At 43.3% G+C, this 17336-nt stretch overlaps 1 protein-coding gene across 2 annotated transcripts in view; it reads left to right on the top strand.

Moving 5' to 3' along the window:
* The window catches only part of CLGN (calmegin), a 313514-nt gene that overhangs the window by 137464 nt on the left and 158714 nt on the right, over positions 1-17336 (top strand). For both annotated transcript variants that reach the window (XM_085643230.1, XM_085643231.1), the window contains 4 exons: positions 1083-1224; positions 6395-6476; positions 7763-7955; positions 9453-9642. In XM_085643230.1, coding sequence (XP_085499356.1) covers positions 1083-1224; positions 6395-6476; positions 7763-7955; positions 9453-9642 — 607 coding nt within the window. The remainder of the gene's footprint in view (positions 1-1082; positions 1225-6394; positions 6477-7762; positions 7956-9452; positions 9643-17336) is intronic.

Here is a 17336-nt window from a genome sequence, read left to right as displayed (position 1 = left end):
GCCTCTGTGAGCCTACTCTGTCAAGTGGTGCCACCCAGTCCTGGACCCTTGGAAGTGGGCTTATGGTGCTTTGCCTGCCTCTGTGGATCCAGCAGAACTGACACATCTCCTATGCTGCCTGTCGCAAACCTGAGCAGAACCGACGCATCGCCACTGCTGGGCAGATTGGACCCACTGTAAAGACACGCATTCCAGCCCATCGGAACCGCTGCTGTGCAACCCACCCTCGGTGCACCCCCTCACATCCCTCATTAACGGCAGCCTCAATGATGATGATGGACTCTGCATTACAGCCTCGCAGTCCCTCACAACCGACGCATCCCCTCGTCGGCATGGTGCATCCTCAACGCTGGACTTTGCATCACAAGCCCTCGTCTTCAGGATCCTCAATGACTCAAGACCTCGCATCGCAGCCTCCCCGGAACCAACTCATCACTGCATCTTCGACACGGATCCTTGCAACGCTTCACAAACAAGCAGACCTAACCGGCTCCTGTAGCTGCTCGTTGCTCCATCGCGATCGGCCTGAACATGTGACTTTGTCCTGGTCTGGCGTTACTGAATATCCACAGTTGGCTCTTTGTGCTTTTTGGTGCTATTTTCATTAAAATCTTAAAAATTGCATATCGCTTGTTCTACTGATTCAATTTTTGTTGTTTTGGTCTTGTTTTATTTATTAAAGAAAGCTCTATGTTTCTAACTTGGTGTGGGATCCTTTTGTGTGGTGTTTTCACTTTATTACTGTTTGAAGTGTTACACAAACACTTTACATATTGTGTCTAAGTTAAGCCTGACTGCTCTGTGCCAAGCTACAAAGGGTTGAGCACAGGTTAATTTAGGGTTTGCTTGTGCCTCACCCTGACAAGGATAGTGGTTGCTGATTGACCAGTGCTCACACCCAAGTCAACCAACATCCTAATTTCCTAAATACACAATATAATCTCTAGTGTATTTGTTAACCAAGATTATATTACATTATTATAAAGGTTCATGGTATTATGTTTATTTCATTTGCACTGATGTTGTTCATGCATAAAATAGTTTCGGTTTTATATTAATGTTATCTATATGCTTTTTATTAGGACTGTGGGCAACTGAAGAGTTGAAGGCAAACCAAGTGCCTGGTGACAAAGGACTTGTATTAAAATCAACTGCAAAACACCACGCAATAGCAGCAATGTTAAACAAACCATTTATTTTTGATGAACAGCCCTTGATTGTTCAGTAAGTGTTACTTTAATATTTGCACTTATGGAATAACAGATAACAAACATTTTAAAATAAAAGTGCAGTGAATTTATGAGTTCTGTTTAAATAACATCAAAACATTTTCTGGTGTTACAACATGACACATTTTTGGTATCTGCTGTGAGCTAGCCAGATAACAATAAAGATTAAAGAAATAACTCACGTGTGCTGTAAATTGCAAACAGTGCAATCAAATCTTTCAAGGTGTCTTATGTCTGTATTATGATTATTTTTTAAACTTAGTGTTGTTGATTGGAAACCTGAAGTTGGTGTGATGTTCATATGTTGTATCATGAGAAGGTGGCAGGTGTGGATATTAGGGAAGAGGAGATACCTCATATTATGATTTTTACTAACAGAAATCCATGTTAACACATTGTGGGGCGAACGACCTTTACAACGCGGTCATTACACCGCAGTAGGTTTACATCGCGGTGACAACAACGCAAGTCGTTACAACGACTTGCGCTGGATGGCGCTATGCACTAAGGGATAGTATGATTTACTGTTCCAACACCTTCCTCACTGTTACGTAGGCTGGAGTTGAAATAGTAAATCATACTGGGCCCGATTCACAGAACTAATTTAAGACAAAATCCTAAACTTGCTACCATTTTGGTATTCACAAAAGGCACTTACTCATTGTGGTATTCACAGAAGGCACTTACTCATTTCGGTATTCACAGAAGTTAGGAGTCCTAACTTTAGGACTCCTAAATGCCTTCTGTGAATACCGAAAACCTTAAAATTAGGATTTCTCTCAGTTTAGTAGTAGTATAGTTAGGACTCCTAACTTTAGGATTCCTAAATGCCTTCTGTGAATAACGAAAGTCTTAAAATAAGGATTTTTCTCAGTTTAGTAGTAGTAAAGTTAGGAGTCCTTACTTTAGGACTCCTAAATGCCTTTTGTGAATACCGAAAACTTAAAAATTAGGATTTTTCTCAGTTTAGTAGTAGTATAGTTAGGACTCCTAACTTTAGGACTCCTAAATGCCTTCTGTGAATACCGAAAGTCTTAAAATAAGGATTTTTCTCAGTTTAGTAGTAGTAAAGTTGGGAGTCCTAACTTTAGGACTCCTAAATGCCTTCTGTGAATACAGAAAGCCTTAAAATTAGGATTTTTCTCAGTTTAGTAGCAGTAAAGTTAGGAGTCCTAAAGTTAGGACTCCTAACTTTACTGCTACTAAACTGAGAAAAATAGGGCAAGGAGTCCCTTAGGGCCCTGGGGTGATCCGTGCTGCTCTACCCTCTACTGTCAATACTTCCACTCTTGAGGGAACTTGGGGCCTTCCACCCATTGTAGGGCATTTCAAATGCAGAAGTTGTAATGTTTGTGTTTTTTCAATGGAAGGAAAAAGTTTCACGTTTAATAACATCACTGCACTCAGCAATTCCTTTTCCAACTGTAACACTGCGAATGTAATTTACCTCATCATGTGTCCATGCCAAAAGATCTATATTGGCCAAACAACACAAAGAGTAAAAACGAGAATTTGCCAACACAGAAGCCGAATCCGGTGCAAGACTCCAAATGCGCCACTCGTCGATCACTTCGGAGAGGCCAATCACAATGAGGATGATATCCGCTGGACAGTGTTGAAAGTGCTGAAACTACCACAACGTGGTGGCAACATGGCCCAGATCCTAAACAAAGAGGAACTAAAAGCAATCATCACCTATGATTCAATTCGAAAAGGCCTGAACAGGTCCGAGGATTGGACAATGCTCCTTTAAAACTTTATTCAAAAAGAGACTTTCCCTTTTGTGAACATCCTTGAATGGCTGAAACTGAATTGTTCTACAAAAAACATACAACTTACATGCAATTTGTTTGCTATTTTGACATGTATTGCATTTTACCATGTTTTCATAACCTGTTTGACTTATAATCACCGTCAATGCTTATCTCTCAAAACTTTATTAGTCACATGACCACTTCTTTCCCCATTCCAAAATGGCCCCCGCACTCACGCCGGTTCCGGCACCGCAACGACACAGTCCTACTTTTATTTTCACCATTCCTTCATCTTATACCTAACACTGCATCCTCCAGTCCAGTCCCCATCGCCAGTCGACTCCGACTTCCCATTGTGGCTTTGAGACTCTGACGAGGTAAGCGCCATCCCCGCACTACTCCTGTGACATTCTGCCCCACTATCATTCAACTAATGAGCCTTCCCCTCCATTTAGCTCAAACAAGGAACGCGGACAGCCATTATAGCTGCCGCCTGAATACTACACCAGACGCGCTCCTTCATCTAATTCTCGAAGTACGCGTGTCCCCATAACCAACTGATCCGGTAAGCATTTCCATCTCTCCATTTGACTGTCCCTAGGCCGGCCCTCCATGAAAGCACTTCCTGGCTCGAGCTTCGTGGTCAGTGCATTAATCGCCGTTGGCCATCCACGCATTCTGCCCTTTAATTTAATTTTTTCCCCCCCATTTAGTCTTATGACGAACCATGGACAGCCTTTCTAGCTGCCGCCCAGACACCGCACCAGACGCGCTCCTTTATCCACTGTTCCAAAAGCGTGTCCCCTTTAACTACCGATTCGGTAAGCATGTCCTCCTTTACTTCACTATCGCCTGACCGGCCACCAACCCAAGCACCTCCTAATACGAGATTTATTTTCAGATCCAACACTGTGGCTGGCCTATCCCGCTGCCTCGGTGGACGTCCCCGTTCTCACCCAGAGCGGAACTCACCCCCACGAAGTCGCAAAAACTTCCAACCGCTAATTGTTGTCCTACCTTGACACAATTGATACTCCATTACCCCATTTAGGTAAATTATCACCTTCATTCATTGCCAACCTCCATGCTATGTAACTTGCACGTCTCTATCAAATCACCACTACCAATCTTCCTTGCCGCGCACTCGATCACAGCACGACCGCAGCTTCGCACACCAATTGTCGCACCGTCGCATGAACCTTCCATCATGGTTGCAAAGGCTTCTGAGGGTTTTATTGAAGAATCACTCACATGTCTCGCCCAACACCAGGCACTTCTTCAAGCAACTGATAATTTCGGAACAACCTTCAGTATAAGACCACCTATCACAAAACCTTCGTGCGGATACTCCATCACTGCCACATACACCACTAAATTGTCGCATCGTCACTTGTTGCTTCCATCACCATCTGTCGCATGCGGCACTACTCCTGAGCACACAATTGCCGATTGACTGTTGTCTTTTTGAGTACTATCATACATAATGCTGATTTTATGTATTTTATTCTCCCCTTCCTTCCTTCATTTAAAGTCCACAGGCTTTACAATCACACCAGGCAATCATTTGAAAAAATCCTATAGTCCTGATGATGATCCCATTATACTAGGAGCTAGGCATCGAAACGTTACGTCGACTTGCTATAACAGTTCCACATTGTATCGAGTGTGTAAATGTATTGTGGATACTGTTGGCTAGAGCTTACTTAAAGTTGATTATTGTATTGTAAGCCCCCATGATCGCTCCAAAGCCTTTTTGCCTGTTATCACTTTGTATTTTCTTCTCACTTCTTGATCTTCTTTTTCCCTCTCTGTTGAAAACTCGGTACAGGATTGTGCCCTTGTTTCATCAGTCTTCACTATTCTAACTTATAATTTTGTGAAATTCAAGATTAAATGTTCCTCTGTCCGGCTGGACACAGGAGGAACTCACATAGGTCTCATTGAAGTCTATGTAGAATTAGTTTTCCTAACCAAGATTACGCTAGGGACTATTGTTAACAAAAATACGAATTCACCCGTGGTCCTTAGCTACCTGTACCGGGTTCCCTTGTTACTTATACTGTGTCAATTTACTCACAGCCATTCCAAATGCAAGGTTCAAATGGCTCAAATAATTTCTCTGCATGTCCAGCCTCCCTTCTGTAGGGTGCCATTGTAAATATGAGTTTTAACATTTGCTGTTTTGTATAGAAATTGGGGATTTACATCACTTCCTGTCTAATCCATTATTGGCTGCATAATTTGTAGATTTCTACAAGATACTATTTGATTCTTGCTCAAATAAATTAACATTACGAAAAACAGTGCACATGGAACACATGGTGTCGTCTAACAACTTCTTACATATTCCTCATTGATTCTCCTATTCAGGCTTCAAGGAAAGTGTTGTTGTTATATCTTATTGGTGAACTGTGGGACAGAGTTTTGTCTACTGTCGTAAATGAAATAGATATTTAAATGGGTTTCAAACAAGGTAATGAGAATTAATTCTTTATCGTGAAATGTTTTGGTCACTATTGATAGTCCTGTTTATAGAATGTTCATAACAAGTACATATTTTCCTTGGAGAGGAGAGTGAACACAAAACAAATCTGCAACGGAGTTCCAGAAGACAACTTTTAAAACCTAGCTGCCATACCCAGAATAAAATACTCTATTACATGGAGTGGGTTCACATAGCACCTTATTTGCTAAGGTCTACACTGTACATGTTTAACACAAAACTTAACTGTTGGAGTAAAAAAGCATAATGTTAATAAAATGACTTTTTTTGCTTCAATATAAAAGAAAATCATTATTTACTGGTGATAAATATTTTATTAGGATATGCTCAATATTTATAGTTTTGCTCTTAAGAACCCTCTATTTTCTAAAGTGCTGAAATTTCCTTTGCAGCAATAACCTTTCAAATAATTAAATACCTAGTTCATTAAGCCACAGAGGGTGCAACATAATTTTCATGTAATTGAATAATATTCTATCAAAGTTGCCTTTATTTGCTGTAAAAGATAGTCTATTCTGCTGCCTAATTCGGTCTTCTACTGTGACCTTTCTGCGTCTATTGGTATATCTTAGCTCAAGTAATTATGTGAAATCATAGCTGAATCAGTTCAGGAAAAGCCCAGAGCACCTTTGCCTCTTTATAACAATCACAAATGTATTCTTTCCAGGTGTCCAACAAAGCATCGCCAGTGCTGTTATGAGGCGTACATGTTTGTCTTCAACCAATCTGGTTTGCATATTAATACAGTTTGATAAACCGGTGCAAATAATGACACCCTACTGTGCGCATCTTTTTAATGCCCCACATATCCATTTGCATGCGCGTGACCTCCATTAGCACCTAAAATGTTACAGCTGTCTACGCTGATAGTGTTTACCATCTTATTCTACTTTTATCACTATATTCAGGTACGAAGTGAATTTTCAAGATGGAATTGATTGTGGCGGAGCATACATTAAACTACTTTGCGAAGCAGAAAATTTGGACTTAGTAAGTAGTATATGAGTATGAAAGAACAGTTAACATCATTTGGTAAAGCAGCACGACATGAGACTCATTTTGAACATTTCAATCTAACTATATGTTTCTCTCGTGATCAATGTGTTCAGCCTTCACAGACCATAATATAATATTGTATGGAACAAAAAACACAATTACTGAAATTTGACTGGAGAAAGATCTGTAGGAAGCAAATCCACCAAACCTAGCATCGTGTGCATTCACCAAATACACTCTACCTAGTTGTGGGTTTTATTTAGTCAGGACTATTTGAAATCATTGCCTATCTGTAGTCAATGAAGACGAGCCTTGGATTCAATTCAATCTTCAAACCGTTGCGCTGTCATTGATGTGTCGTATCTCTGGTCTCTTAATACTTGACATGCGGGAGATCCCTGAAAGTTCAGTTTGTTGTCTAAAATATAAACAGATTCATCCCACTAACTCACTAATTCTAAAGACGTTAGAAATAGAGCAAGTCCTTCACTAAACACAAGCACACAACCTATGGAGCCAGAGCAAATAGTGTGTTTGTATCGGTGACCTACATTTTTGTACATTTATTTGACTCCAACAAAGTGGATCTTTGATTTCTCCTTTGAGTGATATATGGACTGTCAGGAGCTGTGGGACTTACAGTCATACTTCCTATCTAGATAGGGTGTGCACGGCAAAGTAATTTGCCTTCAGCTTTACTGTAGAAAGATAACAGGTAGTAGCAAGGAAAGGGTTCAGGATTGCAAATGTGAGAGAACGTTGAGATTATGATCTCATCTGTGTCCACTGGGGGTGTCAATTAGGGGTTGTTATTGGTCAGAAATTCACCTAATCTGTTTTACACAGGGACCAACTCTTGTGTTTTGTTGTGTCGCTTCAAAATCTCTCTGCGTTCATGTGATCAATCATTTAAATATTTAGAACTTGAGACCATCAAAATAAAGGACTTGTATGCACCACAAACCTCAACAAAGACTGGTGTAACTAAGGAGTGAGCGTCATTCTCTGGCACTGAAACAGATCAATCTCTGGGTCATCAAGGGTCGATAATGCAAGCCCTGTATTTTATCAGAGTTGGCATTACATTCTGATGGGTCTAATAAGTTGCAATCTGATATTACACAATTCTGACCGAATTTAATTCTGGAATACAGATGAGATATCATAGCACAGCCGATGTGATGCGCATTCTACATTTACAGTTAAAAAAAAAAAATGTAAGATGTGAATTTATGATGCCTGATGGTTTTATGGAGATTTACTACGGTTTTATTTTGCAGGAACAGTTTTATGATAAAACACCTTATACAATTATGTTTGGACCTGATAAATGTGGCGAGGATTACAAACTGCACTTCATATTTAGACATAAAAGTCCCAAGACTGGAGAATATGAGGAGAAACATGCTAAGCAGCCTGAAACTAGCTTAAAAACATACTTCACAGACAAGAAGACTCACCTGTATACGTTAGGTTTGTATTCATAGAGAGATTTCTCTTATTTCTCACTTTGTTGTCCTTCCTGTTGCTGTAATATTCCTGACTGCATTACAAATTTATAACAGAGCTTCAGTCCCATCTTGGAGTTTGGGTTATGGTTTTCAATAAATGAAAACTAAACGAAATGATTTAGAATCTGAGATGAACAGTTTCCTTCAATTATAGCACTTTTTGCCTGGTTTATATGTATCCTAAACTTCTGTCAAGTTTAAATATAACCTCAGATTAAGAGAACACCCTTGTGTGCTATGTTTCTGCTATACTCTTGGAAACAGTAGTGGAATAGCCCAAACATAGAACAAAAGCAAGAGTGGGGTAAAGCCGAGTGAGTACAGAGCCAAATGCGTGAAGTGGTCACAAACCCATTGACATAACGCCCTGTCACTCTGCAGTACAGTGGGTTGGAGTCAAGACAGAGTTTGCTGTATGGTGCAGTGTCATATATTATTTTAGGCTATGTTCATGTCTATGCTTCTCTTTTGCTTGTTATACTTGGCTTTCAGTAGATTGTGGAAAGAATCAAAGACCTGGACGAGATAACAATAACTTCAAATTGTTTTTGTTTATCTCTTTAAAAAAGCTTACTTACAATCAGAAACATTGTCCTATCCTTCTGCGTCCTTTAGGGTTGGTAGCTGGAACCTCAGCAGTGCCTGAAGTTGACTTGAATCATGTTTGCATAACATACCCCTATTCTCTCCAGCCGCGGAAGTTCTACATTGTGTCTCTCATGGTTCCTTTTTTTCTCCCCTAAAAAGGAGTAGCTCTTTGAGAATCCAAAAGGTTCTGCCTCAGATTTAAATAATTTGGGCCATTCTTATCAATACAATCTGTATTTGTTGGTGTACCTCTGTGGTTCTGTACAGGGGATCAGCAGGCTGCCGAATGAAACAGTCAGGCGGCAGAAACAGCCTGACACTCAATGTTGGTAAAATTGATTTGTTGTTGGGTCCTAAATATCTTTTACTGAAACAATTGGAAAGATTTGCATCTTCGGATTGTTTCATTTTAATGATTTGGTAGAAAACGAATTTATGATTTATCGAATAGTGGCAGTGATTATGTCATCAAGATTTTTTACTGTTTAGATCACAGGATAGTGCTAGTAATCTGGTCAATTTTTTGGGTTGGGGAAGGAGACAATTTCATATTTTGTTTCTTGCTTTTAGAATATGTTTATCTCAGTTTCATAGAAAGTGGCATCTCTCTGGAGATTTAGGAAGGCGCTGTAAACATCTGGTTTTAACCGTGAATGCAGTAGCAATTTTTGCATGACACTGGTTGTTGGTCCTTATCGTTGTGTAAAATGCTATGTTTTATGCTTTGTGGTTGTGGTTACTGTAATGCAATGTTATTGAGAAAGTAAAGTAATAATTATTTTCAAGTTTGCATTTTAAACCCAAAGTAAACGTACACATTCTTTATTTTGAACTCCTTTTCCTTATGTTTACCCCCTTGTCATGAATTTAGTACTGAGACCAGATAACACATTTGAAATGTTCATTGACCAAACATCTGTCAGCAAAGGACATTTGTTGGAAGACATGATTCCTCCGGTGAACCCACCTAAAGAAATAGAAGACCCAGATGAGACAAAACCAGATGAATGGGACGAACGACTGAGGATCCCTGACCCTAGTGCTGTCAAACCCGATGACTGGTGAGTATGTTAACACCAGGCTTCCAGAGGGATCAGAAGTCCGACTACAAAACCAGGGAACCTGAATATTCCCAGATACCCCTCAGATGTGTGACCCTGGGTAAATGCATTTAGCCTTCAGAGCCAGTGGTGCACACAAGCACAGCTTGATACAGTTCCTGGATCCAGTCTCATACCTGGGGAGTATTCTGAGGGTCAGAAATGTGAGGTTAGATGGCGTATCCAGTAGAAAGAGTGTTAACAAAGGTAAATGACCTGTTCTTTTAAGACATATTCTGAGAGAGGTCCCAGGTTCCTGAAGCCATGATACTATTTAAAAGAGCCCACTCTTAAGGAGGTGTGGCCTTGATGGTGAGAGGTGGGTCCTTGTATCACTGAAGGGTAGGTGAACTATCAGGATACTACTTGAGTGGTGCTAAAGAAAGGTTTAATCAGTGACAAATCAATAACAGGTTTACTTGAGAGAGTGAAGGTGGAATGACTGCTTGCAGGTAAATATGCTACCTGTACTGAATACCATTGCTAGTGGTAGATGGAGTGTTATACTCAGTTGGTACCTGCACTGGGAAACATACTTTGAAATAAGAACGAAGATGCACAGGGAGAGCTTATATCTGAGGAGGAGATCTCTCATCTATAATCAGGGAAATTGTATTACATTAATTGACAAGATTCAGGCATATACTTCTAATATCAGCATAGCCATACACAACGAAGCACACATGTGTAAACATTCAGAAGCACTCTCCTCAATAGAAATATGTGTAGTGCATACCCTTACAGGGTTGTGTTTCCCCCAAAAATCTTTTACTGAGTTTAAAACTATAGAGTGATGCAGTATACTAGAAAAATAAAACCAAAGAAGTCATAGGATGTACCTGAGGTGTGGAAATTAGACTTCTGGATAACGTTTAAAGTGAGAGACTATTCAGGAATGGTTCTCAACATTTCTAGGGAGTTTGATGTGCTTTTTTCCATCAGAATGATCAGTGCATTTGTCTGGCAATAGGTTTCTCAATTTTTCACAATGCAAGCAACAATACAATGGGACGTTATGAGTATTAGCCTGTCATTTATATTCTGTGAAGGTGTTTTCAAATTTCCTAGCACTATACTTAAGATGCACATCATCCATGATTGAGACTGAATGTTAAGAAAGAACAAGGAGTGTCTGTCTACCAAAAGCAAACACATTTTATTTTAAAGAATTAAAGTTCTGTATATTGATTAGTTCCGATCAAATGTTGTCTGCAGTCTATGTGGTGTGGATATTATCTTTTCATGAATGAGAAATGCATTTGCTAATTGTATGCTATACTCTTTCTAGACACACGTTAAAGACATACAATCCAGGACAGATTGGAGGCACTAAGATTTTGAATTACTAAGAAGCATGTTATCTTGAATATACAGAGCATCGGTTATCATTGTGGAACTGTATAAAAGGACACAGGTTAACTTAGCCTTGCACTATATTCCAACACAGGATATAATAAATATAATTAAAGAAAGGGAAGCGCTTTCACTTTAGACATGGTAAATAGATGGTGCATCAATATAGCGCCTGTCATGCATGGTTTCAGTAAGAGTGCATCACTATAGTGCCTATCGTGCATGGTTTCAATAGGAGTAAGGCACTAGAATTTATTTTAAAGAATGGTCACTGTGGTACCAACGGCTGGATTTTTCTGCCTTTTGACCTATATCTGCCCCTTACCGTACAGTACTAAGGGCAGAAACATTGGGCCTGGTTGACAAAGGTAAACTCATACTTTTGTGTAAGTTTACTATTTTACGGTATTCACTAAACTGCACTTTAATAGTAACTTTATGACTGCGGAGTCTACTCAGTCGGGGCTGAGATCTCTGTGCATAAAAAGATGGGCCTGTCCTATCTTTTTATGTGTGGAGTTCTCCTCCCCCAAGGTAGAATCTCTGCAGTCATAAACATTTTCTTTTTTTTTCTTTTTTATATTTTTATATTTTATTTATTGATTTTCAAACAGAGAACATAATCCCGATAACATGGTCATTCACAGGTACACAACATCATGTCACTATTTCTGCAGTCCATAAAACAGTTCCCTAATCTTTGCGAATATATATAGACAAGCACATCAGAGAGCTACATTTTACATTAATTATTACACCCATCACAATCAGTAACTTCAGTCCCGCCCCACATGGTGCAGGGCGTAATGCTGCAGCAGTAGCTCACCTAGAGCTTTCTCTCAGGTAAGCTATAAAGGGTTTGCAGCTATCTCTGGGTCTCGTTCTGGGGGGCAACAGGTCCCAGTAAATCGGAAATTGTTCCTGACAGTATGTGGCATCCACCACCCAGGCCTTTGCAGTTAGTGCAGGGTGTCGGCCCCAGTGCATCCCCACCCTACGCTTGACTAGCAGTAGCAGCGCAACCAGCCGGCAATGCGGTCTAGGAACAACCTCCACATATCCCTGCAAGCAGGTCATATGATCTGGCTGGACTGGTGCCCCTGTGATGCCCCCCCAGTGTGGTGCATACCTCGGACCAGAATTCTGCCACCTCGGAAAAAAGCCAAGCTAAATGAAGGAAAGTGGCTTATGGGCCACGGTATCGCACGCAATGCGGGTTGTCCTTCAGTCCAATCTTGTGCAGCTGTGTTGGGGTCCTACATATTCTATGCAGGTAGTTAAAGTGTATCAGGTGAAGCCTGTAATTGGGTGGTAAGTGTTCGATCCGGGCACAGCAGATATCCATTTTGTTTCCGGTCTTTCGGAGTGTAAGTCCTCCTCCCAGGCCAGCCTAGCTTTTGCGGTACCAGGTGTGGAGGCGGCCTGTGTTATTGTGTAAAGGTGCTTTACAAGCTTATGCGGGGAGGCGTTCGTGTACATGTGCTCCAGTGCCTTAAAAGTGGTAAGGGGAGTTGGAAAAGACTTGTGTATTGCGCGGCTAGTAAAACGGATTTGATAGTATAATACTATGTCTGAAAGTGGTTGCATTTCCTGCTCGAGATTTGGCAAACTGGGAATAAAATCTCCCTCTGGATTTAGATCTGCAAACGTTCTGACCCCACGCGCACCAGAGCGTCTAGCTGCTCCTTTATCTTGCAGCGGCGAGAATAAGGGGTCAGCTTCCAGGTGGGCAGTTGGCACATATGGCGTCTCGAGACACGCCCATTTACGTAGACCGATCCACGCCCAGTGCACACAGTCCACCGTGCTGATGTCTGCTCTGGGGGGGTGTATATTTTTGGAATATCACCATTTCAAGTGGCCACGGTGCTGCCTGATCGCCTTCGATTGCCAGATGCGGTTGGAGAGGGGTTGGGTGAAGCCAATGATGCAAAAATTGCGCCTGAGCGCACAACACATACAATTGCATATCTGGGGTGGCAAACCCTCCACCCGCCAGCGGCAGCGTGAGCGTTTCATATGGTACCCTCGGTTGCCGTCCCGCCCATGTAAGTGTGATTAAGTTTGACGTCAGTGGTTTGAAGAAAAGCGCAGTGAGCGGGAGGGGAATATTTTCAAAGAAGTATAAGAATTTTGGAAGTACAACCATTTTTGAGATGGCTATGCGGCCCACGAGCGATAGAGGCAGTCTGGTCCAGAGTCGGATCCGAGCCTCCAGCCACTCAATGGTGCACCCATAATTCGCTTTCCATAATTCTTCTGGGTCTCTGCTCAGCCATATACCATGCTTACCTGGTTCAGAAGCCCACCTAATCTGGTAGTCGCCTAAATAGGGCGTGGCGGAGTCCATCAGCAGGAAGAGAGTCGACTTTGACCAGTTTATCTGGATGCCAGAAAATCCACCATATCGTATCACCTCACAAATTACAGATTCTAGGTTTATGTCTGGGTTTTTAATATATAGTGCCACATCGTCTGCAGACATAGAGATGATCAAGCCACGTGTGCTGAAGCCAATACCCGATCCAAGTGATGCTGCCGCAGTCTCGCTGCCAGCAGCTCCATCGCAATTGCGAAGAGGAGCGGCAACAGGGGGCATCCCTGACGGGTGCCACGGTTAATGGTTATTGGTTCAGAGATGTTCTTATTAAGCCGGATACGCACCATGGGGGAGTGTATAGAAGCTGTATCTTCAGGATGAAATCATGACTGAGGCCAAGCCTTTGTAGTAGGGGGAAGAGGAAGTGCCACTCCAGTGTGTCGAAGGGTTTGGTGGCGTCCAACAGGGCAGCCACCGCCGGGAGGTCTGGACTGATATGATGCATGATCGTGAAAATAGTGCAGGGATTATGGGAAGTGGTATTAAGGGGGGGTAGACACTTTGCTAAAACCTTCGCATAGACCTTATTATCGACATTTATGAAGGAAAGTGGGCGATAGGAATCGCAAAGTGCTGCGGGCTTATCCAGCTTGAGAATGGTCACTATTACTGCCTTGCGTAGTGAGGGAGGGAGTTTCCCGACAGTTAGTGATTTGTGATACATTTTGATGATTTGTAGTATTAAGATAGGGGCATATTCTTTGTAGAAGGCTGGCGTGAGTCCATCTAGTCTGGGGGCTTTGTCTGCCAGCATGCTGGAGATATCCTGCGCTTTTTCCTCTGGCGTGATTGGCGAGTCTAGGTATTCTCTGTAGCCTTGATCAAGCCATAGTAACTGAATAGTGTAAAAAAAGGCATGGAGTGACTCCGACTCTCTGTCTAAGCCGGCTGTGTATAACCTAGTGTAAAAAGTTGACATTATTTTAGGCAGTAGCGATGGCGATGTGATTAGCTGGTAGTCAGAGTCTCGTAATTACGAACACATATGTAGTGGCGTGTAGTTTATGGAGCAATCCAGCCAGTGTCTTGCCTGGGCGCCCCCCCCCCCCCCCCCCACCATACCTCCTGGCCCATGCCTCCTTGCCAAGGTAAAGAGCTTCCCTCTCTGCCTCCTCTTTAAAAGGGGAGAGTTTCTCTTTAATGTTCGTTAGTGTGGCGGTGTCAGGAGCCCTGTAATAATCTCCCTCTAGTGCCCGAATCTCCTCCTCCAGCCTGCCTAGTGTGCCTTGCAGCGCCCGTAGCTCCCCCACCCTCTTTGTAATGCAGGCTCCGCGGATCACCATCTTAAATGCCTCCCATAAAGTAGAGGGCGATTCGACCGTGTCCATGTTGTGTGCAAAGTACTCTGTCATTTCAGCGCAAATCTCTTCCCTGAATGCTGAATCTCACAAGGCATTCGGGGGGAGTCGCCATGTAAAGGCTCGGGCACGGTCTGGGGAATCTGCATCACCAGGAGCATTGGAGCATGATCGGAAAGCGTCTGTGCTAGGTGTACAGAGCTGGTTGTGTAGACAAGGGTGTCTTTTGTGGTGATCCAATAGTCTAGTCGCGACCATGTGTTATGATAGGAGGAGAGGCATGTGCCCTCACGTGTGGTGGCTGTAGGTTCAGCCATGCATCCGTGAGTTGGTTGTCATTAGTGTATGCAATGTTCCAGCGGAGCACTATTGCTGCTCGCACGTCCCAAAGCGATCCATCGTGTCGTTAAGTGCGACGTTAAAGTCTCCTCCCCAAAGAATTGTCCCTGAACCCATATTGGATACACGTCTTCAAACATTCATGAAAAAGTCTGTGTCATCATTATTATAGGGTGCTTATACAGTGTGCCATTGACTATGACATATCTGCTCTCTTTGTCTACGCAGGACCAGTGGTGTGCCAAGGCAGTCTCCTCTTGAATAGGATTAACACCCCTGACTATAGTTCGAGTATGTAGTTGAATATTTTTCACCCCACCATTGTCCCTGCAGTCTAGTCAGTGTGCTGTTGATCAGGTGTGTTTCCTGCAAGAGGCAGATGTCTATCTTGTGGCTCATTAAATATTTGACTGTACTAGGCGGGACTTGCGGTAATCATTTAAGCCCATGATGTTCCAGGTTAAGCAATTTATGCTAACCATTGCAGTGGGATTCAAGTATTGGTGTCTGTGGTGGCTCATCTACTCTGCGCCTGACTGGTAGTTGCGGTGTCTTGTCGTCTGCCAAGTATATGTGTGTGAAAAGCAAGTTTGGCAAGGTTTTCCAGGTCTCTATCCCCCTGTGAATGACATTCCGTGTACAGCCCACCCGCCCACCTCAAGGTGGCTCAACAGTTAGTACAAACCCTTGTGCCTCCCCCCGGCCACCCACTCCACCTCCCCAAACAGGTTGAGAAAGCAATCCCACCACCTTTAAATGACCCCAAGTAACCCACAACACAACATAAATGGGACTCATCCCCCAGGAACATGGTTCCATGGTGAACTACCCTGCTTCAAAAGAAACAGGGGAACGAGAGGAGTGCTGGGGACTTGGCAAAGCAATTCGATGTATTTCCAGTGCAAATGAGTCAAGTCATGTTTTCTGCTGTCCCCTCAAGATGGGCCAACCTCTCACTGCGATGTCCATCCTGGGAAACAGTGGATAGACAATCCACATCTGATGGTGCGGTTCGTCGTTGTCACTTGTGCGGCCCTCCTGAGCTAGTCGAGGGGTCTTGGACGACGCATGCCTATTTTTGGCGATCTGCTTAGTGTGTTTTAGAGCCGCTGCAGGGTCTGTGAAGAACTTTGTGGTGCCGTCAAATGTTACCCGCAGTTTAGCCAGGTAAAGAAGGTCATATGGTATTCTCAGTTGTTGGAATGTGCGTTTGGTGGGCAGGAATTCGTGCCTGGCAGACTGCACCTCCGGGGTGAAGTGCGGGTAGAAGGAGAGTGTGTTGCCTTGCGGAGGATTTTGTCCCGGTAATTCAGAATCCAGGCAATTATGGGACAGGACGGGGCTCCTGGAGGTGGCTTTGGTCCAAGTGTGCGGTGTGCCCTCGCCACTATGAAAACCGCAGAGAACTCAGTATCAAAGAGCGCACGCAACAAATCTTTGACAAAGTCTTCCATCTTGGTTATGCTCGTGGACTCTGGAATTCCCGTTATTTGAGATTGTTCCTACGGGGGTGGGATTCCAAGTCTTCGTTCTTTGCTTTTATGAGTGCCAATACTTTGTCCATTTCAAATAGCTTTTTCTTATCATCCGTTCTGAGGTCCTGAATGTCCGATATCCGAGTCATGTTCCAGGCGGTCATCGTGTTCATCCACTCTGCATTCGACCTGATCTAACCGGGCCTTGAGGAGGCCTAGTTTAGTATCAATTGTTTTAAAGCTAGACTTGACATCTAACAACAGTGAACGGATGTCTTCGTCCTGTGGGGCTGTGTCTGCCATCTGTGGCGGGAGCTTGTCCGAGGTCTGGGTGGATTCGCCTTGTCGAGTTTGGCGGCTCCCCTCAAACGTGAGCTTAGTTTGTTTGGCATCGGGCTTGCCCATTGTCTTGCGCCGTTGGGCCTGTGCCTGTGCGATCGCTATCCACTCGCGTTGTTGTGATATTGGAGAGGGGCTGGCTTCTGGTGCCGTAACAATGTTGTATTTCTGCCTTTGGACAGTGGCATGGGGCAGTAGTGTATGATCGTCTCTCCCCGGCAGTCTGACCGCGGGCACTGCCCTCAGCGTCCGCCTCCATAGGAGGCGGACGCTGAGGGCAGTGCCCGCGGTCACTCCATAAGAGGCCTGCGCAGCGCACCTCCAGGTGAGGTCTTAGTGCGAGCTCCAAGTTCCCCAGCATCAACTGGCAGAGGCCTTGCAGTGTCCAGGGTAGCATGTTGGAAGGAAGCCAGCCGGTCCCAGATTCGTCCCCCAGGGTTCGTTTACTGCATCGGACAGGGTGACCCCACC

This window comes from Triturus cristatus, chromosome 2_2 (genome assembly GCF_964204655.1).
Source record: "Triturus cristatus chromosome 2_2, aTriCri1.1, whole genome shotgun sequence".
In the NCBI taxonomy this organism is placed as follows: domain Eukaryota; kingdom Metazoa; phylum Chordata; class Amphibia; order Caudata; family Salamandridae; genus Triturus; species Triturus cristatus.
Note: the sequence above shows the minus strand (reverse complement) of the source record. Positions and strands in the feature narration are given on the sequence as shown.